Below are 25552 nucleotides of genomic sequence, written 5' to 3'. Positions count from 1 at the left end.
TTCTTGTTGGTTGGTTTCAGTTTCAGACCCGTCCGGGTCCTCTTGCTCCTCCTCACACCGCAGCTCCTCTTCCGTCAGGCGATGTACATGGAGGGCGTAGGGTCCTTTGGCACATTTGTGCCGGGTGAAGGTGACCTCGTCCCCTACATACAGGTCACGACCTCTGTGTCCCTCCGGCAGATGGCTTTCTACGTCTCTGCGGGTGACAAAGACGTCGCCGGGGGTATGATGGTCTCTTATGAAGCCCCACCCATGCTGCAGGTTGAATTTAATCACAGTCCCGGTGGTACGGGGACCATGAGCTGCACGGGGATCTCTCCTGGTCCGGCTCTTCTGCTCCGCGCTCCTTATCTGTGCTTGCTGTTCCCGGACCCGCCTCTCTCTCCGCTCCTTCTCGAAGACCTCGAGCTGCTGGCGGCAGCACTCTGCACGCTCCGCTGCGGCCGCCCGAGTCTCCTGAGTGAACCCCATGAGGTCTCCTCCGGTGGGGTCCCACTCAAACTGTGCCTCCTCTAGCGGGGGCGAGGTCCTCTTTACAGGCTTCGGAGCCGGAATCAGGGGCTCGCACATGGGCCTTGCTCTCTGGAGTTCCAGCTGAATGTACTCCTGGGGCCATACAAAGGGCTGCCCATCCGGGCACGTATGCTGGGCAAATAGATTTTCACCCAGGTGCGGCACTCTAGATGTTGAGGGCGCGTTGATGGTAGCGGCGCCCGGGTTGACCAGGCCTTGCGACCAGGCTTGGGGCACCCTAAAGGCAAAGGGCACCGTAAGAACGGCGGCGCCCTGGGTTACTCGGCCCTGCGACCAGGCCGGTGGCTCCGCGGAGGTAGGGGGCGCTGTTGGAATTGCGGCGCCCGGGGGTACTAGGCCTTGCGACCAGGCTGATGGTATTTCCTGCTTGGCCACGCTCGAGGTCGAGGCGTGTGACGTCACAGGGGTCGCGGCCGCAGTTTCCGGTTGAGGCCTAGTCTGCGGCGGTGACAATGCAGCGACGGGCACGGCAGGGGGAATTTCGGGCTCTGCGACGGGGAGCTGGGGCAGGTACACGGTATCCCGGCTCGGGGTAGAGACGTCCCCTTTACCTGCCTCCTTCCGTTCGGCTCCCTTCTCGGCGCCGTCTCCGGCCTTGAGTCCTCCTGCACCATCCTCAGAGGCGGTCTGTCTCCTCGTCTCGGGTGGCGTGCTCCGCTGACGGGTTTCGGTCTGCTGGGCCATCTCTCGGCTCCACTCCGCCAACGTCTCTCGCTGTACCCGGGCCATCCTCCGTGCGAGGCTCTCCAGCGCAGTCTGTGCACACTCCCGGTCTCGGGGGAGCTGTGCCAGGATCTCCACTAAGCCTAGTGGGGTCGTTGCTTGCAGCAGGCTCCTGACCACTGGGTCGGTAAAGCCTGTCTCTCCCTCCATCTCCGGGTACGCTTTCTCTGGACTCCTCTCCAGACTTCTTGTCTCCGAGTGCGCTCTCTACAGACTGCTCCAGGCGACACCCATCTTTGCTCTCTTGTTCTGTCTCCGCCCACATTGAGGGTGGTCCCGGGGCAACTTTGTGATTGTCAGTTCCAGGGGCAGTTCTCTCACGCTGATGGACACTTCCAGCATCACAGTCTCTGTTGGTGGGCGCGGTTTCCGCTTTTGGCGCCATTCTTCGACCTGGCCCACGATGGGAGGTGGCCTCTTGCCACCCTCTGGCACGCCCATAATGGCGTCCGCTCTTCCAAGGCGGGAAATCTTTGGAAATGGCGGGAATCGTCTCCCAGTGGCGGGAAACTCCATGGATGGCGGGAAAAAGCGGCAAATGGCGGACAACCGGCGGGAAACGACCTGTGATGGGGTCCGTTGGCGGGGACCCTCCGGAACCGGCGGGAGACTTCTTTTTGAGGTAACGGTGAACTTTTCTTCAGGCACGCAGTACCCGGTTGTTGCGGGCACGTTATCCTGCCGACTACGCCAAAGTTGACGCGCCCCCTGGGCCAGTGTTGTTTGGGGGATACCCGGAGCCGGATCAGATGGGGGTTGTAGTCTCCGAGTGGCGGTGACCCGGTCCGTGCCCAGGGTGTCAAGCTCAGTGTGTGGCAGTCCTTTTAGATGTTACTAGATGTTCTTTTATGTCGACTACGCCACCCGTTGATTTGCGGTCACTACGGCCACCGCTGCAGCAGGGTCCGCTGAGGCTGGTGGTGTGTGTGCAGCTTCGGGTAGTATAACCCCCAACGGGAGGGGTATAGCCTCAGGGGGTCAGTTGCAGAGGATGGTGGTTGTGGAGGTGCAGTGAGGATGTAATGAGACTCAGAGTCGGGCTGTGCAGTTCAGGGTTTTTACTTACTGCTGTTGTTCTGGTCACTCCGGCCTTGAGTGACCGCCCGAGCCGTGCTGCGTCCACCAGGTCCTGGACTCGGCCAACTCCCACGTAATTCTGGAGCGTGATCCTGAGCTCCCTTTCTGACGTTCCTTCTCTCTGGCCTTCCCCACCAGGGATCCACCTAAGTCCGGCTCCCTCGGGCCTCTTGTAGGTAAACCCTTGTCTCTGGGTTCCCTGACCCTATTCTTGGTCTGCCTTCCGGGTGGATTTAGTGGGTGGTCGTGGCAGATCCTGCCCACGACCTCCGGTCTCTGGCTGAGGATTAGTGCCCTCCACCAGCTTGGGATCCGGTACCCTTGTGCCAACTCTTCACCCGCTGATCTAATCTTGGGTTCTTGGAGTTCTCTCTTCTCCCCCTCTGGGTCCTTCTTTCTCCTCTCTCTCTCTGGGCCTTGGAGCTGCTCTTCTCCTCTGCTCTCTTCTTCTGACTCCACTCTGACAGACTGACTGACCAAACCTCTACAAAAGACCCTGATCTAAGATGGTTCCCACCTTATATACTCCCTCTATGTGTGAGCTCAGGTGACCAGCACCCAATGAGCTCCTAGCTTTACCCAGACTGCTCCCCCTATCTGCCCCTACACTACTGGGATGTTCCACCCCCCTCCCACTCCAGCCAGGGACAGACACTGTCGTACCTGCACATTTCTCTAGTGGGAGTACCATTGGTCTGTCCCCCGGAAATGGGATGTGTGTAGTGCATGCAGCCTACTGAGCTCAGTTCCACACTCCATCCTTACCCGGGAGTGGAATACCACACCTCTGGCTTGAGGTGTAATACCCCTGTAGCAGCCGAATCCTCAGGGTGCTACACTTACTTGCCGAGAGCGAGCACTGCCTGAACTGATTCCTTAACACACTGACACTGAAGGAGCCCAGTGGTGTTCACACAATGTCAGTGCAGGCGTGCCGCCAAGTCCGGCTCCTGTCCGCGGATGCAGCTCCCTAAAATGATAGCGGAAGCTTAGCGAGCCAGGGCTAAGAGTGCACCTGCACCCACACTTTGCGACGCCACTGGACTCGTTCAGTGTCAGTGTGCCGTGGATTGAATTCAAGCAGCGCTCACTCTGGGCTGTCATTCAGGATCAAGGAGAGTGCTTGAAATGCAAATTGAGGTCCGCAGAACAGTGCACTGCGTTCTTGGCCACACCAAGAGTGCACCAAAGCTCCCTCATTTACATATGAGATACAAGTCGCTTTTTTTGGCTAATAAAATATTGAAATCCATAGGGCTGATGTTATATTTACAGGGGACTAAGAACCTTATATAACTGAATAAGTAGTTTACTATGCGTTTTAGGGTGGACAGACTCTCTTTAATTAGAGTACTTTGGGCAGGTGGATGAAAAGGTGAATGTGTAAAAACATCTAAAACATCCCAGCACTTCCTCCCTTAAATTTCCTCCTTTTATTTTATCCTTTTTTTGTCTCATGCTACAATTAAAACTGAGAAATTTGCTAGAGAAATATGTTCTTTGTGTGTCTCAGGAGATCAGCCATGTCTCACTCCTCACTGACCTGTCGGCAGCAGGAGCCTCCCCCTCTGCCCTGCCTCCAGTAGAAAAAAAGATGGCTAAGCCCCCACCTCCTTCACTATGGATGCAGGGCTTTAATTGGTTATCAGCTGAAAATGGACCTGATCCGAAGGAGATTCGCTGCTGTGTCCTGTGCATGATTTCTATAGGATTGTTTCAACATCATGTAAAAAATGGTACAAAGAAAGAAAAACTGACCAGCACCCCTTAAAGAATGAAGCAAATGTGAATAGGTGCAAGCTGCTGTGACTTCAATATATTATATCAAAGTATTTATATATTGTGCACCCACCAGCCACAGCAAGGCAGCGTACGTTTTCTTTTATGAACTGACCAATTTGTGCACAAAGTACCTCACTTTATAAGCATATTCTATATGGCAGTAATACAGTTTATATTTCATATATTCAATGCTTGCTAATATCTTAGCACACACGGTGGTATATACATATCTTACTACATAAAGACCTTAATGTTGAGGTGAGTCTGAGAAAAACATCAGCTGACGTTGTTCCGTGTATACTTGAGTATAAGCTGACTTTTTCAGCACATTTTTTGTGCTGAAAAAGACTCCCTCAGCTTATACTCGGATATATACATTCTGGTGGTGGATAGTGGTGGGGGGTTGCAGCGTCGGAGAAGCGGGGCACAGGCACAGGCAGTAGCTGCTGCTGCACCTACCTTGTGTGCCCGCTGCTAAAGGTAAATGAATATTCACTCTTCTCCATGCCCATGGGAGTGGAGAAGAGTGAATATGCAATTTCTTTAATAGCAGGCACAGAGGAGCGCTGAGCTGCGGCTGCGATTGAAAGAAAATGCATATTCACTCCTCTCCACGCATAGTCCCACTTTTTTAGCTCCCGAAACATATTTGTTTCGGAACTCGGGGTGCCAATATATATATATATATATATATATATATATATATATATATAATATTTATAGTGGGTACGGAAAGTATTCTGACCCCTTTAAATTTTTCACTCTTTGTTTCATTGCAGCCATTTGGTAATTTTTTTTCTCATTAAAGTACACTCTGTACCCCATCTTGACTGAAAAAAAAACAGAAATCTAGAAATTTTTGCAAATTTATTAAAAAAGAAAAACTGAAATATCACATGGTCATAAGTATTCAGACCCTTTGCTCAGACACTCATATTTAAGTCACATGCGGTCCATTTCCTTGTGATCTGGTTCTACTCCTTCATTGGAGTCCAGCTGTGTTTAATTAAACTGATAGGACTTGATTTGTCAGGCACACACCTGTCTATATAAGACCTCACAGCTCACAGTGCATGTCAGACCAAATGAGAATCATGAGCTCAAAGGAACTGCCCAAGGAGCTCAGAGACAGAATTGTGGCAAGGCACAGATCTGGCCAAGGTTACAAAAGAATTTCTGCATTACTCAAGGTTCCTAAGAGCACAATGGCCTCCATAATCCTTAACTGGAAGAAGTTTAGGCCCACCAGAAGTCTTCCTAGACCTGGCCATCCAGCCAAACTGAGCAATCGTGGGAGAAGACCCTTGGTGAGAGAGGTAAAGAAGAACCCCAAGATCACTGTGGCTGAGCTCCAGAGATGCAGTAGGGAGATGGGAGAAAGTTCCACAAAGTCAACTATCATGGCAGCCCTCCACGAGTCGGGCCTTAATGTCAGAGTGGCCCGATGGAAGCCTCTCCTCAGTGCAAGACATATGAAAGCCTGCATAGACTTTGCTCAAAAACACATGAAGGACTCCAAGACTATGAGAAATAAGATTCTCTTGTCTGATGAGACGAAGATAGAACTTTTTACTGATAATGCTAAGCAGTATGCGTGGAGAAAACCAGGCACTGCTCATCACCTGCCCAATACAATCCCAACAGTGAAACATGGTGGGGGCAGCATCATGTTATGGGGGTGTTTTTCAGCTGGAGGGACAGGATGACTGGTTGCAATTGAAGGAAACATGAATGCGGCCTAGTACAGAGATGAAAACCTCTTCCAGAGTGCTTTGGACCTCAGACTTGACTGAAGGTTCACCTTCCAACAAGACAATTACCCTAAACACACAGCTAAAATAACAAAGGAGTGGCTTCAGAACAACTCTGTGACCATTCTTGACTGGACCAGCCAGAGCCCTGACCTAAACCCAATTGAGCATCTCTGGAGAGACCTGAAAATGGCTGTCCACCAACGATCACCATCCAACCTGACGGAACTGGAGAGGATCTGCAAGGAAGAATGGCAGAGGATCCCCAAATCCAGGTGTGAAAAACGTGTTGCATCATTCCCAAGAGGACTCATGGCTGTACTAGCTCAAAAGGGTGCTTCTACTCAACACTGAGCAAAGGGTCTGAATACTTATGACCATGTGATATTTCAGTTTTTCTTTTTTAATAAATTTGCAAAAATTTCTACATTTCTGTTTTTTTTTTTTCAGTCAAGATGAGGTGCAGAGTGTACTTTAATGATGGCTGCAATGAAACAAAGAGTGAAAAATGTAAAGGGGTCTGAATACTTTCCGTACCCACTGTGTATAAATATATATGTATATATATATATATTGCAGTCACAGCAGCTTGCTCCTTGGAGGTGGTGACGGCCTCTTTAGTTGGCTGAGCTCATCCCATCAGTCTAAAAGCTCATTCACACATCCGAATTCACACATCGCGTAGGAGTACTGTCCATGTTTTTCACGGATGGCCCCAGTACTTATAATAGTGAATGGGGCAGTCAACATACCCATGATTTTTAGGGACTGCAAAATCGCGGAGACATGTTGATTCGCCCCCAGGGCCGTGGGGCACTCGGCAGCCGGGCCTGATGGCTGCTTTTGGGGGAGATCACGGTGGCCGGCCCGGTCCGTGACCCAGGGCGGTCAGTGCAAAAAGGGGATATTTATAGGGGATTTTGTCGTGACGTCACCTGTGGTGTCTGGTGAGGATCACCAGCGCTGCGGCAGTCCTCTGAGGTAGATGATAGGGCAACTTAAGATGGAACGGCTCCCCACAGGTGGAGCAGGCCTCAGGGCAGTGTAGAAGAAAATGGAGGAGGTGCGCTGGGCATTGCAGTGCAGGGAGGGAAAAGGTACCGGCGAAATGAAGGAGCGGAGGCAGTTCAGTGCAGTCATCCGAGTTTACTCACAGTTCTGTTCAAGTTCCCCAGGTGCATAGTACTGGTGCAAGCCTCCCGCGTTCACCGGGCAGGGGTCCAGTCCTTCCCCAGGCAGCTCGGGTGTACCTGGCAGAACCCCATCTTCATATGTACCTTCCTAGACCGACTTCACGCTGGGTCTTTACTCCCTTCTGCCCTGCGCTTCCCACTGTGAATCCTATTCTGGTGCTGCGAGGTCCCCCCTGTCCGACGGAGTTGCACAGACCTGCTTGACCTTACTTGGATTGAAGTGAGAGTTTGGCTTATAGTTATAGAAGTCAGAAGCCTCCGGTCTTTCCAGCCGAGGCTTGAAGCTGCACGACTGGGCCAGTGGCCGGTCCCCTTCTTGCAGCCTAGATCCTCCTGACACCTGGCAGGTTCGGGGCTCCTGGGCCTCAGTCCTGGGCCCTTGTAGTGGAGTAGAGCTCCTAGAGAGACTCTGCTCCCAGACTGTTCTCCAACTACTAGGCTACTATCCCAAGATGGCTTTCCTATTTTACATCTTTACTGTATCAGTGCTCCCATGAACTACTTCCTCCACCCACACCCACTGCTGGTTCCCCCTAACTTTGGGTTCCCCCCACCCCAGCCAGGGTCAGGGCTCAGCAGAAAACTACATTGCGTCTTGCCCCTCCTGCTGGCCTGGGGTAGTGTAGTGTTGGATGTAGGTGTTTGGGGTTCCGTGCAGCACTCCCTCCTTACCTGAGAGAAGGGAGACACCACACCTCTGGGTGAGGTGCAGTACCTCTGTGGCGACCGAACCCTCAGGGGCGCCACAATGTCAGATCTTGATCCAACTATACCACTGATGAAACTCTCATACGAGAAAATCGCTGACCTGTGGATGAGGCCTATGGCTCACACCCCGGAGTGTACGGACCATCCGCGGGTCTCCTGACCCGAACTCAGCTACCTCATAGGCCTTCATGCTGCTGAGATGTTGCCGACGTGTGTTCTGGCATGTACCACGCTACTTTTTGGATATGTACCATTTTCTTTTCATGGAGAATGACCACACACGTGCAGTGCCCTCTTCGTTGTGGGACAATGTTAGATCACCATTGCCTTCTTATATATACCTTATTATGAAGGTGAATTTATTCCCTCAGCGATTTTACATACTGGAGAATCGTGTAGGAGAGCCATTCAGTGCAAACGAGAAAATTGTTGCCAGAATAATGGATATAAGGCCACGGCCCCACTATCAGTATTTGGTCAGTATTCGGTCAGTATCGTTTCTCAGGAGTGGGAGCCAAAACCAGGAGTGGGTGATAAATGAAGAATTGGTACACTTGTTTCTATTATACCTTTTCTCTGATTGTTCCTCACCTGGTTTTGGCTCCGACTCCAGAGAAAAAATACTGACCAAATACTGATAGTGGGGCCATAGCCAAACTGGAAAAATTGTAAAGTAATAACATCCAGTGGAGCTGTAGACAGGACTCAGACATGGCTGTTGTCTTTATAGCTTCTACTAAATGATATGAAGAGGCAGCCGAGGAGCAGAATTCATGGAGGGGACGTTGGACTGTGGAATGTGACATCAGATGAAGAGGTTGATGACGGGTGCCAAGAACATGAGTTGATTTCTTCAATGGGAGACCCAACAGTCAGTGAGTAAAAAAATACAACTTCACAAGTCTCAAATCAGAAGCTTCAAGTCACAACTTTGGAAAATGATTAAAACGCCTAGAAAAGGTCCAAAGACTGGGCTCAGACGAGAGTATGAAAAGTCGTCTGAGTTTCATCCAGAAAACTCGCATGATTGTTATCCGTGTGTCTGTTTTTATAACCGTGTAACATCCGTTTTTTATACATCAAGATTTTAAAATGCACAAGATCAAATATAGTTATTGGCAATTAATCTATAAATATTGGATGCAATACGGAAGATCCATATATGATCCGATTGTATTTTGTGTGCCCATAGACTTGTTTAGGTGAGTCTCATGTGAAATACAGAAGAGAATAGTGCATGTTGTGATTTTTTTCACATTCGAACCATGTGAAAAAAACTATTGTCTTTACAGCCCTCTTGCAGTTTTTTCCACAGACCGCACTCGGTCCGCAAAAGTAGGAATTAGTCCTACCGGTAATGGTATTTCCAGGAGTCCATCATGACAGCTCCACCAGGTCGTTCTTCTTACATACAGTACAGACCAAAAGTTTGGACACACCTTCTCATTTAAAGATTTTTCTGTATTTTCATGACTATGAAAATTGTACATTCACAAAGAAGGCATCAAAACTATGAATTAACACATGTGGAATTATATACTTAACAAAAAAGTGTGAAACAACTGAAAATATGTCTTATATTCTAGGTTCTTCAAAGTAGCCACCTTTTGCTTTGATGACTGCTTTGTAAACTCTTGTCATTCTCTTGATGAGCTTCAACAGGTAGTCACCGGAAATGGTCTTCCAACAATCTTGAAGGAGTTCCCAGAGATGCTTAGCACTTGTTGGCTCTTTTGCCTTCACTCTGTGGTCCAGCTCACACCAAACCATCTCGATTGGGTTCAGGTCTGGTGACTGTGGAGGCCAGGTCATCTGGCGTAGCACCCCATCACTCTCCTCCTTGGTCAAATAGCCCTTACACAGCCTGGAGGTGTGTTTGGGGTCATTGTCCTGTTGAAAAATAAATGATGGTCCAACTAAACGCAAACTGGATGGAATAGAATGCCGCTGCAAGATGCTGTGATAGCCATGCTGGTTCAGTATGCCTTCAATTTTGAATAAATCCCCAACAGTGTCACCAGCAAAGCACCCTCACACCATCACACCTCCTCCTCCATGCTTCACGGTGGGAACCAGGCATGTAGAGTCCATCCGTTCACCTTTTCTGCGTCGCACAAAGACACGGTGGTTGGAACCAAAGATCTCAAATTTGGACTCATCAGACCAAAGCACAGATTTCCACTGGTCTAATGTCCATTTCTTGTGTTCTTTAGCCCAAACAAGTCTCTTCTGCTTGTTGCCTGTCCTTAGCAGTGGTTTCCTAGCAGCTATTTTACCATGAAGGCCGGCTGCACAAAGTCTCCTCTTAACAGTTGTTGTAGAGATATGTCTGCTGCTAGAACTCTGTGTGGCATTGACCTGGTCTCTAATCTGAGCTGCTGTTAACCTGCGATTTCTGAGGCTGGTGACTCGGATAAACTTATCCTCAGAAGCAGAGGTGACTCTTGGTCTTCCTTTCCTGGGGCTGTCCTCATGTGAGCCAGTTTCTTTGTGGCGCTTGATGGTTTTTGCAACTGCACTTGGGGACACTTTCAAAGTTTTCCCAATTTTTCATACTGACTGACCTTCATTTCTTAAAGTAATGATGGCCTCTCATTTTTCTTTACTTAGCTGTTTTTTTCTTGCCATAATACCAATTCTAACAGTCTATTCAGTAGGACTATCAGCTGTGTATCCACCAGACTTCTGCACAACACAACTGATGGTCCCAACCCCATTTATAAGGCAAGAAATCCCACTTATTGAACCTGACAGGGCACACCTGTGAAGTGAAAACCATTTCCGGTGACTACCTCTTGAAGCTCATCAAGAGAATGCCAAGAGTGTGCAAAGCAGTTATCAAAGCAAAAGGTGGCTACTTTGAAGAACCTAGAATATAAGACATATTTTCAGTTGTTTCACACTTTTTTGTTAAGTATATAATTCCACATGTGTTAATTCATAGTTTTGATGCCTTCAGTGTGAATGTACAATTTTCATAGTCATGAAAATACAGAAAAATCTTTAAATGAGAAGGTGTGTCCAAACGTTTGGTCTGTACTGTACATACTTTCCTTCTACATACATTTACCTCATATAGCAGACAGGAAATCCAAGGGGAGGAAATGTAATGGTGCTGTCATGATGGCATGATCCAATGTTTTGTTGCATCTCACTCAGACCAAAAATACTGTCATCCGACTAGCCCTAAGGATGTGTTACCATGACCATTCCAGAAAACAGCTTAATGTTTCTTCCTTTTTCCAACAGGGAAGCATTTCTTTTATGTCGGCACACCAAAAAGGGTTCAACAGCTGACCCAAGAGGAGAGATTTTTTGAGAAAGAAGAAATTAAAGTCCCATCAGGTGAGAGTTCATGTTAGAACCTTGCTCTTAGTTTTTTTTCCTTTGCTGGTCACATGACCTTGTTGGCCTATTTAATCCTGCTCCGCCCTTCTGGCTTTGCTGGACTTCATTGTATATCTACTTTCTAGCTAGCCTGTGCTCTGTGTCTTGCTCTGTTAGTTTGCTTGGTCTACTGACCTCTATGTTCTATATATTTTGTTTGTTCGTCTGTCTGCTACTATTTCTGTTAGGAGGTGTCCCATATTCCTCCCAGTCCTTAGTACTTGTAGGGATTCCTTCCTCACATCTATAGGTCTCCGTACAGACTAGCTTAGGACTTTAGCAGGTCTGATCGCAGGATCAGGTTCCCTGTTACATCGTAGGGATTAAGCTGAGTTCTATCGTAGGGACAGATCTCCTCTCTTTCCTTAGCTCTGGTAGCAGAACATAACAGTAAGTCCAGCCAGCAAATTCTCTAAGGAAAGATTTTTCTGTTCCATCATGGTGTCGGTTCAGGATTTGGTTCATCGCCTGCAGGGACTCTCTCTGGAGGTGGCCGAGCTCCGTCAACACGTGAGTAACTGTCCTGGAGCACATTTCTTGGAGCCTAAGGTATGTTTGCCCGATTTATTTTTTGATGAACACCGAGAATTTTTTTCATTCAAAAATGCTTGCTTATTGTATTTTCGTTTGAGACCTAAGTCCTCTGGGGATGAATCCCAGCGCGTAGGGTTCATAATGTCACTTTTGCGCAAAGAGCCTCAGGAGTGGGCCTTTTCTTTGCAACCTAGTGATACATGCTTCAGATCAGTGGATAGTTTTTTTTCTGCTTTGGGACTATTATATGATGATCCTGACCGTGTCGCATCAGCTGAGACTGAGTTGAGACGTTTAAAACAAGGATCAGGTAATGTGGAAAAATATTGTACTCATTTCCGTCGTTGGTCTACTCAAACAGGGTGGAACGATTCTGCTCTGAAAAGTCTATTTCTTGCTGGGCTCAGTGAAAGGGTTAAAGACCTGCTAATTGCTTATCCTACACCTGAAGATTTGCAACAGGCTATGCAATTAGCTATACGGGTGGATAGAAGACTGCGTGCAAGGGTTAATGAGAGCAAATCCTCTGCTATGTCAGTTTCTGGTTATGAGAATGTGTGTACTAACAGTGGTGAACCGATGGAGATTGGATCGGTGGCACCTCGCTCTCAAGAAAAAGACCGTCGATTTTTTGAAGGCTTGTGTTTCTATTGCGGAAAATCTGGTCATTTGATTAAAGGCTGTGAGCTTCGTATGAAGAAAGAAAAAAAAATGGTCAGTCATGCCCGTATTGCCTGTTTAAATTCCAAGGGTGTATTTTTAGCTGCTTCCACGATTGCTCAGGAAAAATTAATGGAATTTCGGGTGTTTGTCGATTGTGGGTCTACTCTGAATGTTATTGATGGGGGATTCGTGGAAAGACTCAATTTAAAACCTGAACCTTTATCATCCCCCATTGCTGTGGTTTCTGTGGATGGTTCCCCTTTGAAGAATATTACTCTCAAGGTCTGTGAATTTCCTCTCACTATTAATGGTGTTCACCATGAGAAATTGGATTTGGTAGTGTTGAATAACTTGCCTTCTCCAGTAATATTGGGATTGCCCTGGTTAAAATTTCACAATCCTGTACTGGATTGGTCTACCAGTGAAATTAAATCCTGGAGCCATAAATGTTATGACAAGTGTTGTAATGGGCGTATTGCAGCTTTGGATAGGGGAGAATTGCCTGTTCCTATTCAGGATTTTTGGAGAGTTTTTTCTGAGAAGGAATCGCAGGTTTTGCCTCCCCATAGAGACTATGATTGTTCTATTGAATTTGTCCCTGGAGCGACTCTTCCTAAAAGTCGTTTATTTAACCTTACTATTCCTGAGAGGAAGGCTTTGGAGGAATACATACAGACAAGTTTGGCCGCCGGTCACATTAGGCCCTCTAAGTCTCCTGTGGCGGTTGGATTTTTTTTTGTAAAAAAAAAGGACGGCGGTTTACGTCCTTGTCTGGATTTTCGTGAGATTAACAAAATTACTGTACGCAATCCTTACCCACTGCCATTGATTCCTGATCTGTTTAACCAGTTAATGGGGGCCAAGTGGTTCTCTAAAATTGACCTTAAGGGGGCATACAATCTGTTGCGCATGAAGGAGGGTGACGAATGGAAGACTGCTTTTAACACTCCTGTGGGTCATTTTGAGAATCTGGTTATGCCTTTTGGTCTTACTAATGCTCCTGCATTTTTTCAGAATCTGATTAATGACATCCTTAGACCTTTGATCGGTAAAAATGTGGTTGTGTATTTGGATGACATTTTGATTTATTCGCCGGATCTGGAGTCTCATTGGCGGAGCGTGCGTGAGGTATTACAGTTATTAATGGACAATTCGCTTTTTGCTAAGCTGGAGAAATGTGAGTTCGCTGTACAGAGAATTAGTTTTTTGGGCTACATTATCTCCAGCAAAGGTTTTGAGATGGATCCGGTTAAGGTTCAGGCTGTGCAGGAATGGCCTAGGCCTATTGGTTTGAAATCGATACAGAGGTTTTTGGGTTTCGCCAATTACTATAGAAAATTCATAAAAATTTTTTCTAGTATTGTCAAACCTCTGACTGATCTCACCAGGAAAGGTGCTGATGCGGTTCAGTGGTCTTCTGAGGCCATTGAAGCTTTTGTGTATCTCAAGGAGAGGTTCACCTCTGCTCCCATCCTTATGCAGCCTGATGTTACTAGGCCATTTTTGGTTGAGGTTGATGCTTCCTCTGTGGGGGTTGGCGCAGTATTGTCTCAGGATAACGGGGATGGATTACATCCCTGTGCCTTTTTTTCAAAAAAATTTTCGGAGACTGAACTGAATTACGATATTGGTAATCGGGAATTATTGGCTATTAAACTCGCATTTGAACACTGGCGCCACTTCTTGGAAGGTGCAGAATTTCCCGTTCAGGTTCTTACGGATCATAAAAATCTGATATATCTTGATGCTGCCAAGCGCCTGAATGCCCGTCAGGCTAGGTGGGCACTGTTTTTCTCGCGGTTTAATTTCTCCGTTACTTACATCCCTGGTACTAAGAATGTTAAGGCGGATGCCTTGTCTCGCAGTTTTTCTCCCATAGTCGGTGCTGAGAAAGAGGAGAACATTTTACAAGAAGGTGTTGTGATAGCTGCTTTGGACTCCGTTTTGGAAAATGAGATTCTTAAAGCACAGGAGAATGCCCCTTCTAACACTCCTCATGGGAGGTTGTTTGTGCCTGGGACCTTTAGGAGAGATTTGTTTGTTGAGTGTCACGAATCTCGGTTGGCAGGTCATCCCGGAATCTCTGAGACCAAGAGACTGGTGGGTCGCAGTTTTTGGTGGCCTGGATGGCAGAAGGAAGTCATTAAGTGGGTGCGTCAATGTACTATATGTGCTAGATCTAAGTCCTCACATACTCCTGCTGCGGGGTTGCTTTGTCCTTTGGAGGTTCCCAGTGCTCCTTGGACACATTTGGCTATGGACTTTATAACTGACCTTCCCCCCTCTGAGGGTTTTACTGTCATCTGGGTGGTCGTGGACCGTTTTAGCAAGATGTGTCACTTGGTTCCTTTCGTCAAACTGCCCTGCGCTAAAACTCTCGCTAAGGCCTTTGTCAAGGAAATTGTCAGACTTCATGGCGTTCCTACTGACATTGTTTCTGATAGGGGTCCTCAGTTCGTGGCTCGTTTTTGGCGTGCCTTTTGTGATAGGTTGGGAGTTCATTTGTCGTTCTCGTCCGGATATCATCCTGAATCTAATGGCCAGACAGAAAGGAAAAACCAGGATGTTGAGCAGTTCTTGCGTTGTTTTGTGGCAGACAATCAAGAGGGGTGGTCTGAGTTTCTGCCACTTGCTGAATTTGCTCTGAACAATCATACATCTTCTTCTGCTGGTTGTTCGCCTTTTTTTTGTTGTTCTGGGAGACATCTGTCGTTTGGGTCGTTCTCCAAGTTGGGATCTGCCGTGCCTGAGGAGGAGAATTTTTCCGGTGATTTGGAGAGAGTTTGGACGGATGTGCGTGGTAATCTTCAGGAGGCCAACAGAAAATCTAAAGACTACTTTGATAGGAAACGACAGGAGGTTTTGTTCGCTGTTGGTGACATGGTTTGGTTGTCCTCTAGGAATCTGCGGTTGAGGATTCCTTCAAAGAAATTGGGTCCCAAGTTTGTAGGGCCCTTTAAGGTGCTTCAGGTTGTCAACCAATCTGCTGTTAGGTTGGAGGTTCCTACCTCCTGGAGAATTAATCCGGTATTTCATGTCTCTCTGTTGAAAAAAGCTGTTGTATCGGATTGTGACGCATCTGCCTCTGTTCCTCCGGTGGTGGAGGACGGGGAATATGAAATTTCTCGCATCCTTAACTCTAGACGGTATAGAGGTAGTTTGCAGTATCTTGTGGCCTGGAAAGGTTTCGGTCCCGAGGATAACTCTTGGGTGAGGTCGGATGATGTTTAAGCGTCCAGACTTATCAGAGCGTTTCACAGGAGATTTCCTGATAAGCCTGGTCCTAGGGGATCCGGAGGATCCTCTTAGAAGGGGGGGTACTGTTAGAACCTTGCTCTTAGTTTTTTTTCCTTTGCTGGTCACATGACCTTGTTGGCCTATTTAATCCTGCTCCGCCCTTCTGGCTTTGCTGGACTTCATTGTATATCTACTTTCTAGCTAGCCTGTGCTCTGTGTCTTGCTCTGTTAGTTTGCTTGGTCTACTGACCTCTATGTTCTATATATTTTGTTTGTTCGTCTGTCTGCTACTATTTCTGTTAGGAGGTGTCCCATATTCCTCCCAGTCCTTAGTACTTGTAGGGATTCCTTCCTCACATCTATAGGTCTCCGTACAGACTAGCTTAGGACTTTAGCAGGTCTGATCGCAGGATCAGGTTCCCTGTTACATCGTAGGGATTAAGCTGAGTTCTATCGTAGGGACAGATCTCCTCTCTTTCCTTAGCTCTGGTAGCAGAACATAACAGTTCAGCTGCAGAAGCTGTCCCAAAAACTCAAGGTCTTACACAGTGTTTCTCCATCTTGACCTACAGAATGTATATTTAAGGCGGAGATGTCAACCATAGAGGTCTAAAAGCTCCTACAGTTATGTTATGTCAGGTGGTAAAAGCTCCTACAGTTATGTTATGTCAGGTTGTAACAGTAATCTGCAATCTGTCGGGAAACTTGGTAATAAGGTGCACCCAAGTTTCCATCACAATGAAAATTCAGTATTGCAATGAGCCGATTCAAATCAGTGAGATATCTGTGAAATTGCAGGAGAATGGAAAATTCTTCTAAAGAGTAGACCAATTTGTAAACGCTCTTCACTCTGGTTAAGGCAAGAGGACCCTAATACAGAAGACCCCCCACCTCTGTTAACACAGAAATCCCCAATAGAGTGTATGAAAATGGGTTTTCTGTATTAGACAACTTCTTTAAAAAAAACACCCCCCCCTCTCAAGCCCTGCATTTGGCATAACAAAGAATATTAGTTTTGGCTTTAGAGTTTCTATAGAGGGGAACCTGTCTGATGATTTGTGCTCTTATCTATGTTTTACTCTGAAGCGCTACTTCATTTGTTCTAGTAAGGGGGTAGAATGAGCCATAGAGCAAATTTTGAAAACAAGTCAATTGATTCAGTATCGAATAAGATCACCATGTACAGGAATCCCCGCACTTACAGCCTCGGCTGCTATCACTGAGGTTATTAATGGTCCTCTGAGGAAAGTTCTGCCGCACTGAATGAATGCACTTGGGCAAATCATCAAGATTCGCTGCTGGCAGCTCCTGTACAATTGCCAAAAAAGAACGTCTAGTAGGACACTTTCACGTTCCCTCGTGAAAGCCTCTTTGTGTCGTTGCCCACATGGTCTCTACATGTATCATTGCATCCACAAAAAAAGTTTGACTCATCGCTGAGGACAGACTTCCATTCCAGCCTCCATTGCCGTCTTGCTCTGCACCCTGATATTCTTTGAGAACAGTGGTGTGAGGTCAATAAAACACTCGTAGCCGGACATCTGGCTCATAGCCCAACATCTTGCAATTGTCTTCTGATGGTTTGTGTAGACACTGATGCCTTAGGCTCGGTATTTGACGTCTAATTTCACTTGAAGCAAGAATGGATCACTACAAGCCATTCTACAAGTGTGGCAAGACCAAGTGGGCCACACTATGAAGAGGCCTTCATGAGGGAGCTTCACACCGGTCCTACTCCTGGGATTATTGTGTGCGGTGGCATAATGTATGATAACCAGATCCCTCTAGTCTTCATTCCAGGTGCACTAAAAGCTTGACATCACATTGATTTGGAGGTGGAACCAGTGGTGTAGCCATTTCTCCAAACTGTCCCTGGAGCCGTTTTTCAACACAACACCATCAAGCTCCATGTGCTGTTGAGCAGCCTGTCTAGCCTAAATGCGCCACCATGGTCTACAGCAGCCCGGACTTGTCTTTTATTAGATTTCTTTGTGACTTGCTAGTCACGATCGCAGTATCCTAAGAGTCACATTTGCGACCCTATTCACTTGTATTGCACTGAGATGTAGCCCTAACCATAGATAGATACATTTATTTGCAGGCTGCTAGCAGGGGCGTACATAGAAATCATGGGGCCCCATAGCAGAAGTTCTAATTGCCCCCCCCCAAAAAAAAAAAAAAGAAAAGAAAAACAAAAATTAAATATTTGTCGGGGCCACAGAACTTCATATTTTCCAATTTTCCATCCTTTACATAGTAATTTTACTCCTGCTGAAGTCCTAGATTTCTCTTTCATTGCTCCCATAAAGTATGATGCCAACAAAAGTGCCCCCTAAACACAGCATGATACCCCCATGGTGAATTCCTCCACATGCACAGTTTAATGACCCTACTGGACCCACCTCAACTCCAAAGGCGAATTACGGTGACCCCAACACAGTTTGATCCCTCAAATGTGACCCCCGCAACCCGCCATGCAGTATAATGAGCCTACATATAGTATAATGGCCCCACACTGTATAATGGCCCACACTAGCCCTCCACACAGTATGATGGACCCCACACAAATCTTCACACTGTATAATTGCTTGCATACAGTATAATGGCCCCACATAACTCTCCAAATATTATAATGGTCCCACATAGCCTTTCATATAGTATATTGTGGCCCCACATAGCCTTCCATATAGTATAATGCGCCCCCACCATGGTCCTCCATACAATATAATGCGCCCCCCATGGTCCTCCATACAATATAATGCACCCCCCATGGTCCCTCCATACAATATAATGCACCCCCCCTTGGTCCCTCCATACAATATAATGCACCCCCCATGGTCCCTCCATACAATATCATGCACCCCCCATGGTCCTCCAAACAATATAATGCACTCCCCATGGTCCTCCACACAATATAATGCACCCCCATGGTCCTCCATACAGCATAATGCAGCCCCCATAGCATATAATGCAGCCCATAGTCTTCCAGTAATATGGCCACCATGTACTCACTGATTTAAAAAAATAAATAATACAATACTCACCTCTCCTCCTCGTTCCCCTGCTGCTTCAGTCTCTGAAGCGCATCATCAGCTCCACTACCTAACCCAGCGTGGCGTGATGAAGTGACGTCATCGCGCCCGCTGCGTCAGATGCAGAGGGGGAATAATGGGAGAGGGAGTGTCACATGACGCACATGACGCTCTGCCAATACCGCTGAGTGCAGGTTGGGGGGCGACAGTGGCTGACCAGAGGTGGGGCCCGATGCGGGCTCTGACATCGGGCCCCCCGAAAATTGAAAAATTGATCATGGCGACCACATTGGTTGGCTCCAAGGAGATATACAGACAGAAAGGCCCACAAACAAACAGCAACTGAAAGCCACCGCAGTGAAGGCCTGGCAGAGCATCAAAAAGGAGGAAACACAGCGTCTGGTGATCTCCATGAGTTCAAGACTTCAGGCAGTCATTGCCAACAAAGGGTTTTCAACCAGGTACTAGAAATGAACATTTTATTTACAATTATTTAATCTGTCCAATTACTTTTGGTCCCTTTAAAAACAGGGTGGCACATGTTAAGGAGCTGAAACTCCTAAACCCTTCATCCAATTTTAAGTCTGAACTTCAACTGCATCTGAATTGTTTTGTTTAAAATTCATTGTGGTAATGTCTAGAACCAAAATTTGAAAAATGTTATCTATGTCCAAATATATATGGACCTAACCGTAACTACGATAGAAAATTGATAGAATTTTATAATGATTGAAAATGAGTCAACGCCTAATATCTATGGAGGATTTTTTGGCTTTTAGAAGGAAATACTTTAAGCTACCTGCGCTCGGATGGTTTTAATATTATTTTTGGGGCTTTTTTGTACCTAACAAACCTCCAAAGCGGTGAAGCCATAAAGCCTATATAATATCCAAAATAGCCATAAATCCCTGCATAATTCCGATGTGGCGGTAAGTGGCCTCATTAATTATCCCCATGTGCTCCCTGCTTGAGTGAATGTTCATTAGCAGCAACGTAATAGACAAGGAGCTAAAATATAAGTCAGAGACTGAAGATATTGACGTATATCAGGCGCACGGCCGCTGGAACAGTTTTCTTCTTGGCACTTTGGGAGAATACACTGAATTGTGAATGTTCACCTGCCGGGACATCATAAATAGCCGTCAGTAATTCATCCCTGGCAGCGAATGTCATTATTAAATCACAACTCAACCAGGGCCGTATTCCTGACAGAGAGAGCGGCGGCTCTGTGCGAGGAGGAGCGCGGGCACCAGATCTGGAGAGGAAAAGATGATGTTCTCACTGATTTATTTCAGCACTTCACTGCCAGCCGACATCTTTATGGGCAATTTATTATTGGTGGCGGAGGAAGGGGAACTAAAAGAATGAAAAAAACATTTCCTTCACTAATAATTGTGTACAGGGGCGAATATTGGGGCAATGCCAGAGTGTCTCAGCTGCTGCAGAACCTCATAATACACATCTCAGCTGCTGCAGAACCTCATAATACACACCTTGGCTGCTGCAGAACCTCATAATACACCTCAGCTGCTGCAGAACCTCATAATACACCTCAGCTGCTGCAGAAAATAATACACATCTCAGCTGCTTCAGAATATCATAATGCACCTCAGCTGCTGCAGAACATCATAATACACCTCAGCTGCTGCAGAACCTCATAATACACCTCAGCTGCTGCAGAACATCATAATACACCACAGCTGCTGCAGAACCTCATAATACACCTCAGCTGCTGCAGAACATCATAATACACCTCAGCTGCTGCGGAACATAATACACATCTCAGCTGCTTCAGAATATCATAATACACCTCAGCTGCTGCAGAACCTCATAATACACACCTTGGCTGCTGCAGAACCTCATAATACACCTCAGCTGCTGCAGAACCTCATAATACACCTCAGCTGCTGCGGAACATAATACACATCTCAGCTGCTTCAGAATATCATAATACACCTCAGCTGCTGCTGAACATCATAATACACCTCAGCTGCTGCAGAACCTCATAATACACCTCAGCTGCTGCAGAACATCATAATACACCTCAGCTGCTGCAGAACCTCATAATACACCTCAGCTGCTGCAGAACATCATAATACACCTCAGCTGCTTCAGAACATCATAATAAACCTCAGCTGCTGCAAAACCTCATAATACACACCTCAGCTGCTTCAGAACCTCATAATACACCTCAGCTGCTGCAGAACCTCATAATACACCTCAGCTCCTGTAGAACCTCATAATACACCTCAGCTGCTGTAGAACATCATAATGCACACCTCAGCTGCTTCAGAACATCATCATATAAATCTCAGCTGCTGCAGAACATCATAATACACATCAGCTGCTGCAGAACATCATAATGCACACCTCAGCTGCTTCAGAACCTCATAATACACCTCAGCTGCTGCAGAACATCATAATGCACACCTCAGCTGCTTCAGAACATCATCATATAAATCTCAGCTGCTGCAGAACATCATAATGCACACCTCAGCTGCTTCAGAACCTCATAATACACACCTCACCTGCTGCAGAACCTCATAATACACCTCTCAGCTGCTGCAGAACCTCATAATGCACCTCAGCTGCTGTAAGAGTGGTAGACTGTACTGTCGCATTCCTACCCCTGAAGCCACCAATCGCGTTATCACATAGTGTGAATAGTGTTATGCATATTTTTATATAAATTTATATAGTAATGTATAAAGTATAGAGTAAGACATAGGCTAAGATTCAGGATATAAGGTAGTGTGCAGCATGGTGTAAGTATAGGGTAAGATAGAATGCGATAAGCATTGTAAGTGTACAGAAATGTAATGCATAGTGTCTTGAGAGAGATCTGCCCAGCTACAAACTGCAGGGACAGATATAGTTAAAGTTCAGGACTAGCCCATAATGGGAGGGGAAAGTCACAGTAAAAAGTGACTGCTTCTTGTTAGTTAGAGAGATAAGGAGTTTGTTAACTGAGGTGACAGGGTCAAGGTGCAGAGGGCTGACGGCAAAAGTGAGAATCTAATGTTCTGGGCAGCAAGAGGCCTTATAAAATCCCCTGCGGACTTTCCTGCAACGTCCAGCGCTCAAGGCTCGATACAGGTGCTACGAAGAGCATCTCATCCCCTGGCGTACAGAGGAAGATGGATGTGGAACCCCATGTGGGGGAGGTAACGGATCTCGGGTGTACTGAGGAACTGAATTGGGAATCCCTGGGGCTTCTGTGTGTTTAAATGAACTGCGAGTCCCCTGAGTTATGTGCAGTGGCTCCTGAAGATGGAGGCCTACAAACAGTGAGTGTAATGCACCCCACACACGCCAGCACATTGGGATTCAAACATGATTTTTCTGTAAAATGCCAGGGCGACAAGGAGCAGCAGCTTGCCCATGGCTACCGCTTTCTGGCACTTTACAGCAGAACCTCATAATGCACCTCAGCTGCTGCAGAACCTCATAATACACCTCAGCTGCTGCAGAACCTCATAATACACCTCAGCTGCTGAAGAACATCATAATAAAAACTCAGCTGCTGCAGAACCTCATAATACACATCTCATCTGCTGTAGAACCTCATAATATACACCTCTGACGCGCCCCTGGGCCTGCTTGGTGTAGCGTTGCGCACGCGGGGACTACCCGGAGCCGGGCCTGTTGGGGGTAGTAGTCTCGTGGCGGTGACCCGGTCCGTGCCCAGGGAGTCATACTGAGTGGCTGAGTATTAGCAGTAGATGTTGGACGACTACGCCACCCGTTGAATGCAGCTATGGAGCTGCCGCTGCAGGGCAGACCGCTGAGGCCGGTGGTACGATTGTGCAGCGTAGATGGTATAACCCCCAACGGGAGGGGTATGGCCTCAGGGCAGCCGACGTGGATGATGGGGGTAGCAGGAACCACTCAGAGACGATGCGGTGTAGTTCAGAGTCTTTACTGGTGATAAAGATAGACTCTCCCGGAGTACTGGCTAGCGATCGGGGCCTGGTCAGTCTTTGAGCAGATGGGATTTCCCCTGGCCAGGCGGAGTTGTAGGCCTCCCCAACTAATTGTACTCTTCTGGCTACCTTGCTAGAGGCGGGTAAAAGTAGCCCACGTCCCTGAGTGTACCGTGTGGTGCTCACCCGTATGGCCGGTGACTCGGGGCCTTCTAGTGGCTTCCGCTCCACGACGGCGGTGCTGGTCCCACGCGTGTGACCGTGCCTTCGGGTTTCTTGGCCAGAGGACCTGAAATCCCCTGCCGGTCGGTTTCTGCTGCTGGGTAAGGATTAGTCCCCACAGCCTCGGACTCCGGGTCCGGTGGTAACTCTTCAATCAGGGCGAGCTCTACAGCTGCCAGCCCCTGATTCCTTTTAGCAGGACTTCCCCAGAGCTCCTGATCTCTCTTTCCTATAGCTGCTTCTCCTCTTCTCAACTCTCTCTCTCTAACCCTGCCTCAGCCCCAGTTTTATATAGGGGAAGTTCTTCCCCTCCCAGGACTGGGCAGGAGGTGTGGCATGCCAAGGATTCCTGACCAGGAGACCTCCCACCTGCTCTCAGACGTAATATCTCTATTACTGTGGCAACCAGACCCCTGGGGTGTCACACCTCAGCTGCTGCAGAACCTCACAATACACCTCAGCTGCTGAAGAACATCATAATACACCTCAGCTGCTGAAGAACATCATAATAAAAACTCAGCTGCTGCAGAACCTCATAATGCACACTTCAGCTGCTGCAGAACCTCATAATATAAATCCTCTGTGTGGTCTTCAGATGCATCCAGATTATAGATTCTGACCGATCTTTTCCAATATTTGGCAGTATTACCTTCCTCTCGACTCTATGTGCAGTCATTAAAATCTGTTGTTAAAGGGTGTGTCCACTTTAGCAAACTTGCAAGCTCAACAGTCAGCGACTCCCCAGCCTGACATGGCAGATAACAGAGGACACTAGATTGTAGCATAGCCTTTAGTCCTTACTTTCCTTTGTACCCTTAGAGCAGTGGTCTCCTGCCTGTAGTTCTCCAGCTGTTGTAAAACTACAACTCCCAGCATGCCTTGACAGCCTCCACCTGGTATAGATTGATGGCATAGCATCTGCTGTGAGATCCTGGAGCTGTAGGATGATTTATATGGACAGGAATAGAGATTGATAATAAGGTCCCATCAGGATTCTCAGTGGGCGCTGCTGGGATTTATGGCTGCATGTGGTGCAGTGGTCAGCTGCATCTTCGGAAGCTGCGGTGAGATCCTTCCTGGTGCAACGTCTGAGATATTACGATAATTCGGAGAACGGGAGGTTATTTGGACATTTATAGCTGCCGATATCACAGAAAAGAGGTTTTTATTTAATATGCAAGACACATTAACCCCTTCCCGACATCCGTTATACAAGGACAGCGCATGTCGGGTGCGGGTGCATGGAGCAGGCTCAGTAGCTGATACAGCAATGGTTGGGATTCATAGATGGACATTTTGCCTATACAATTCAGAACCAGAATAAACAGTCAAAGGGTCAAATTTTCATGTTCCCTAGAGGAACGAACGAGAAAAAAAAACTATTTTTTTTGTTATTCTAAAAGTTTAAAAAGTTTCACTCAAATTAAAAATAAATTAGATAAATAAAAAGATAAAAAGAAACACATATATTATCGTGCCTGCAAAAGTCCATGCTATCAAATTCTAAAATATATTAATCCATATGGAAAACGCTGTAAAAAAAAAAAATATTGAAGCTACATATTTGCTGTTTTTTGGACACCGCAATTCCCCCAAAAATAAAATAAAAAGTATTCAAAAAGGTAACAATAAAGATATAATCACACCACTTCTAAAAAGCAAAACTTCACAAAGTGCCATCAACGGATAAATAAAAATGTCTCTGAAAAAATGGTGAAACTAACAAAATGTGTTTTTGTTTTTTTTATAGCAAATCATCAGATTTTTTTATTTAAACTTGTTTTTATTAGGATATGTTCTCACTAGTGATGAGCGAGCACTAAAATGCTCAGGTGCTCGATGCTCGGGTCGAGCACATTGGAATACTCGGGTGCTCGACCCGAGCAACGAGCCCAATGTAAGTCTATGGGAAACTCGAGCATTTTTCAGGCGGCTCCCCCCAGCGGTCTGCAGAGGGCCTAAAAATTGCCCAAATCGATGGGAACAGTGCTCAAATGACATGGGGACAGGATGGGAAAGACCCCTGGAAGCATTTATGACTCCCAGGTCACTGCTGTGAACAATGTTGTCAGAGTATTACGCCACTTTTACGGACTCACAATAAAGCATACAAAAACGAAACCAAAATGGATTTTCCTGGGAAATATGTGAAGGAGCATCCTTTCCAGGGTAATGACTTGTATATAAAGCAAAATAAATAACCAAAAACAAAAATGCTCCTCCACACCTTGGGCTATGTTCACACGTAGCGTTTTTGATGCGTTTTTACACTTTTGCATTGCTTTCAACCGTGACAAATGCATTTACCAGGAAATGTCATTTTAACATTTTACAACCTTATCTGGCCATGTGGTGTGTGAGATATCATCAGACACATCGTGTTTCATTTATGAAGGAGGGACTCTGAAAGTCACAAAGCCTATTTTTATAGGGCCATCAAGCGGCCTTTACTATTTTTAAAGGGCCAGCAGTCGGACCTCACTATTCTTGGAGAGCCATCAGCCGGCTATGTTTTATTGTTCCCATTACTAAAGAGTGTGTCTCCTATACTGTTATTGGGTATGCAGTGAGTGGCAGGGCTGCCCAAAATTTGGATGCACCCCAATATCACTTTGAAAATTTGGATGCATCCCAATACCCCTTGGAAGAGACATAGAGGGCCTCATAAAAAAATGTTCCCATTATTAGGAAGTGGGTCTCCCATAGTGTTGACCTATGCAGTGAATGTAAGGGTTGCCAAAATTTGGAGGCACTTCAATGCCCCTTGGAAGAAACATAGAGGTCAG

At 46.7% G+C, this 25552-nt stretch overlaps 1 protein-coding gene across 4 annotated transcripts in view; it reads left to right on the top strand.

Moving 5' to 3' along the window:
• CUNH11orf97 (chromosome unknown C11orf97 homolog) overlaps window positions 1–25552 on the top strand; it is a 157756-nt gene that overhangs the window by 28784 nt on the left and 103420 nt on the right. For all 4 annotated transcript variants that reach the window (XM_073669744.1, XM_073669746.1, XM_073669740.1 and 1 more), the window contains exons 2-3: window positions 8499–8643; window positions 11018–11113. In XM_073669744.1, coding sequence (XP_073525845.1) covers window positions 8514–8643; window positions 11018–11113 — 226 coding nt within the window. In that variant the 5' untranslated portion in view covers window positions 8499–8513. The remainder of the gene's footprint in view (window positions 1–8498; window positions 8644–11017; window positions 11114–25552) is intronic.

This window comes from Phyllobates terribilis, unplaced genomic scaffold, assembly GCF_046119375.1.
Source record: "Phyllobates terribilis strain yellow unplaced genomic scaffold, ASM4611937v1 Scaffold_2__4_contigs__length_985480577, whole genome shotgun sequence".
Taxonomy (NCBI): domain Eukaryota; kingdom Metazoa; phylum Chordata; class Amphibia; order Anura; family Dendrobatidae; genus Phyllobates; species Phyllobates terribilis.
The sequence above is the reverse complement of the archived record's forward strand: the minus strand, read 5'-3'. Positions and strand labels throughout refer to the sequence as shown.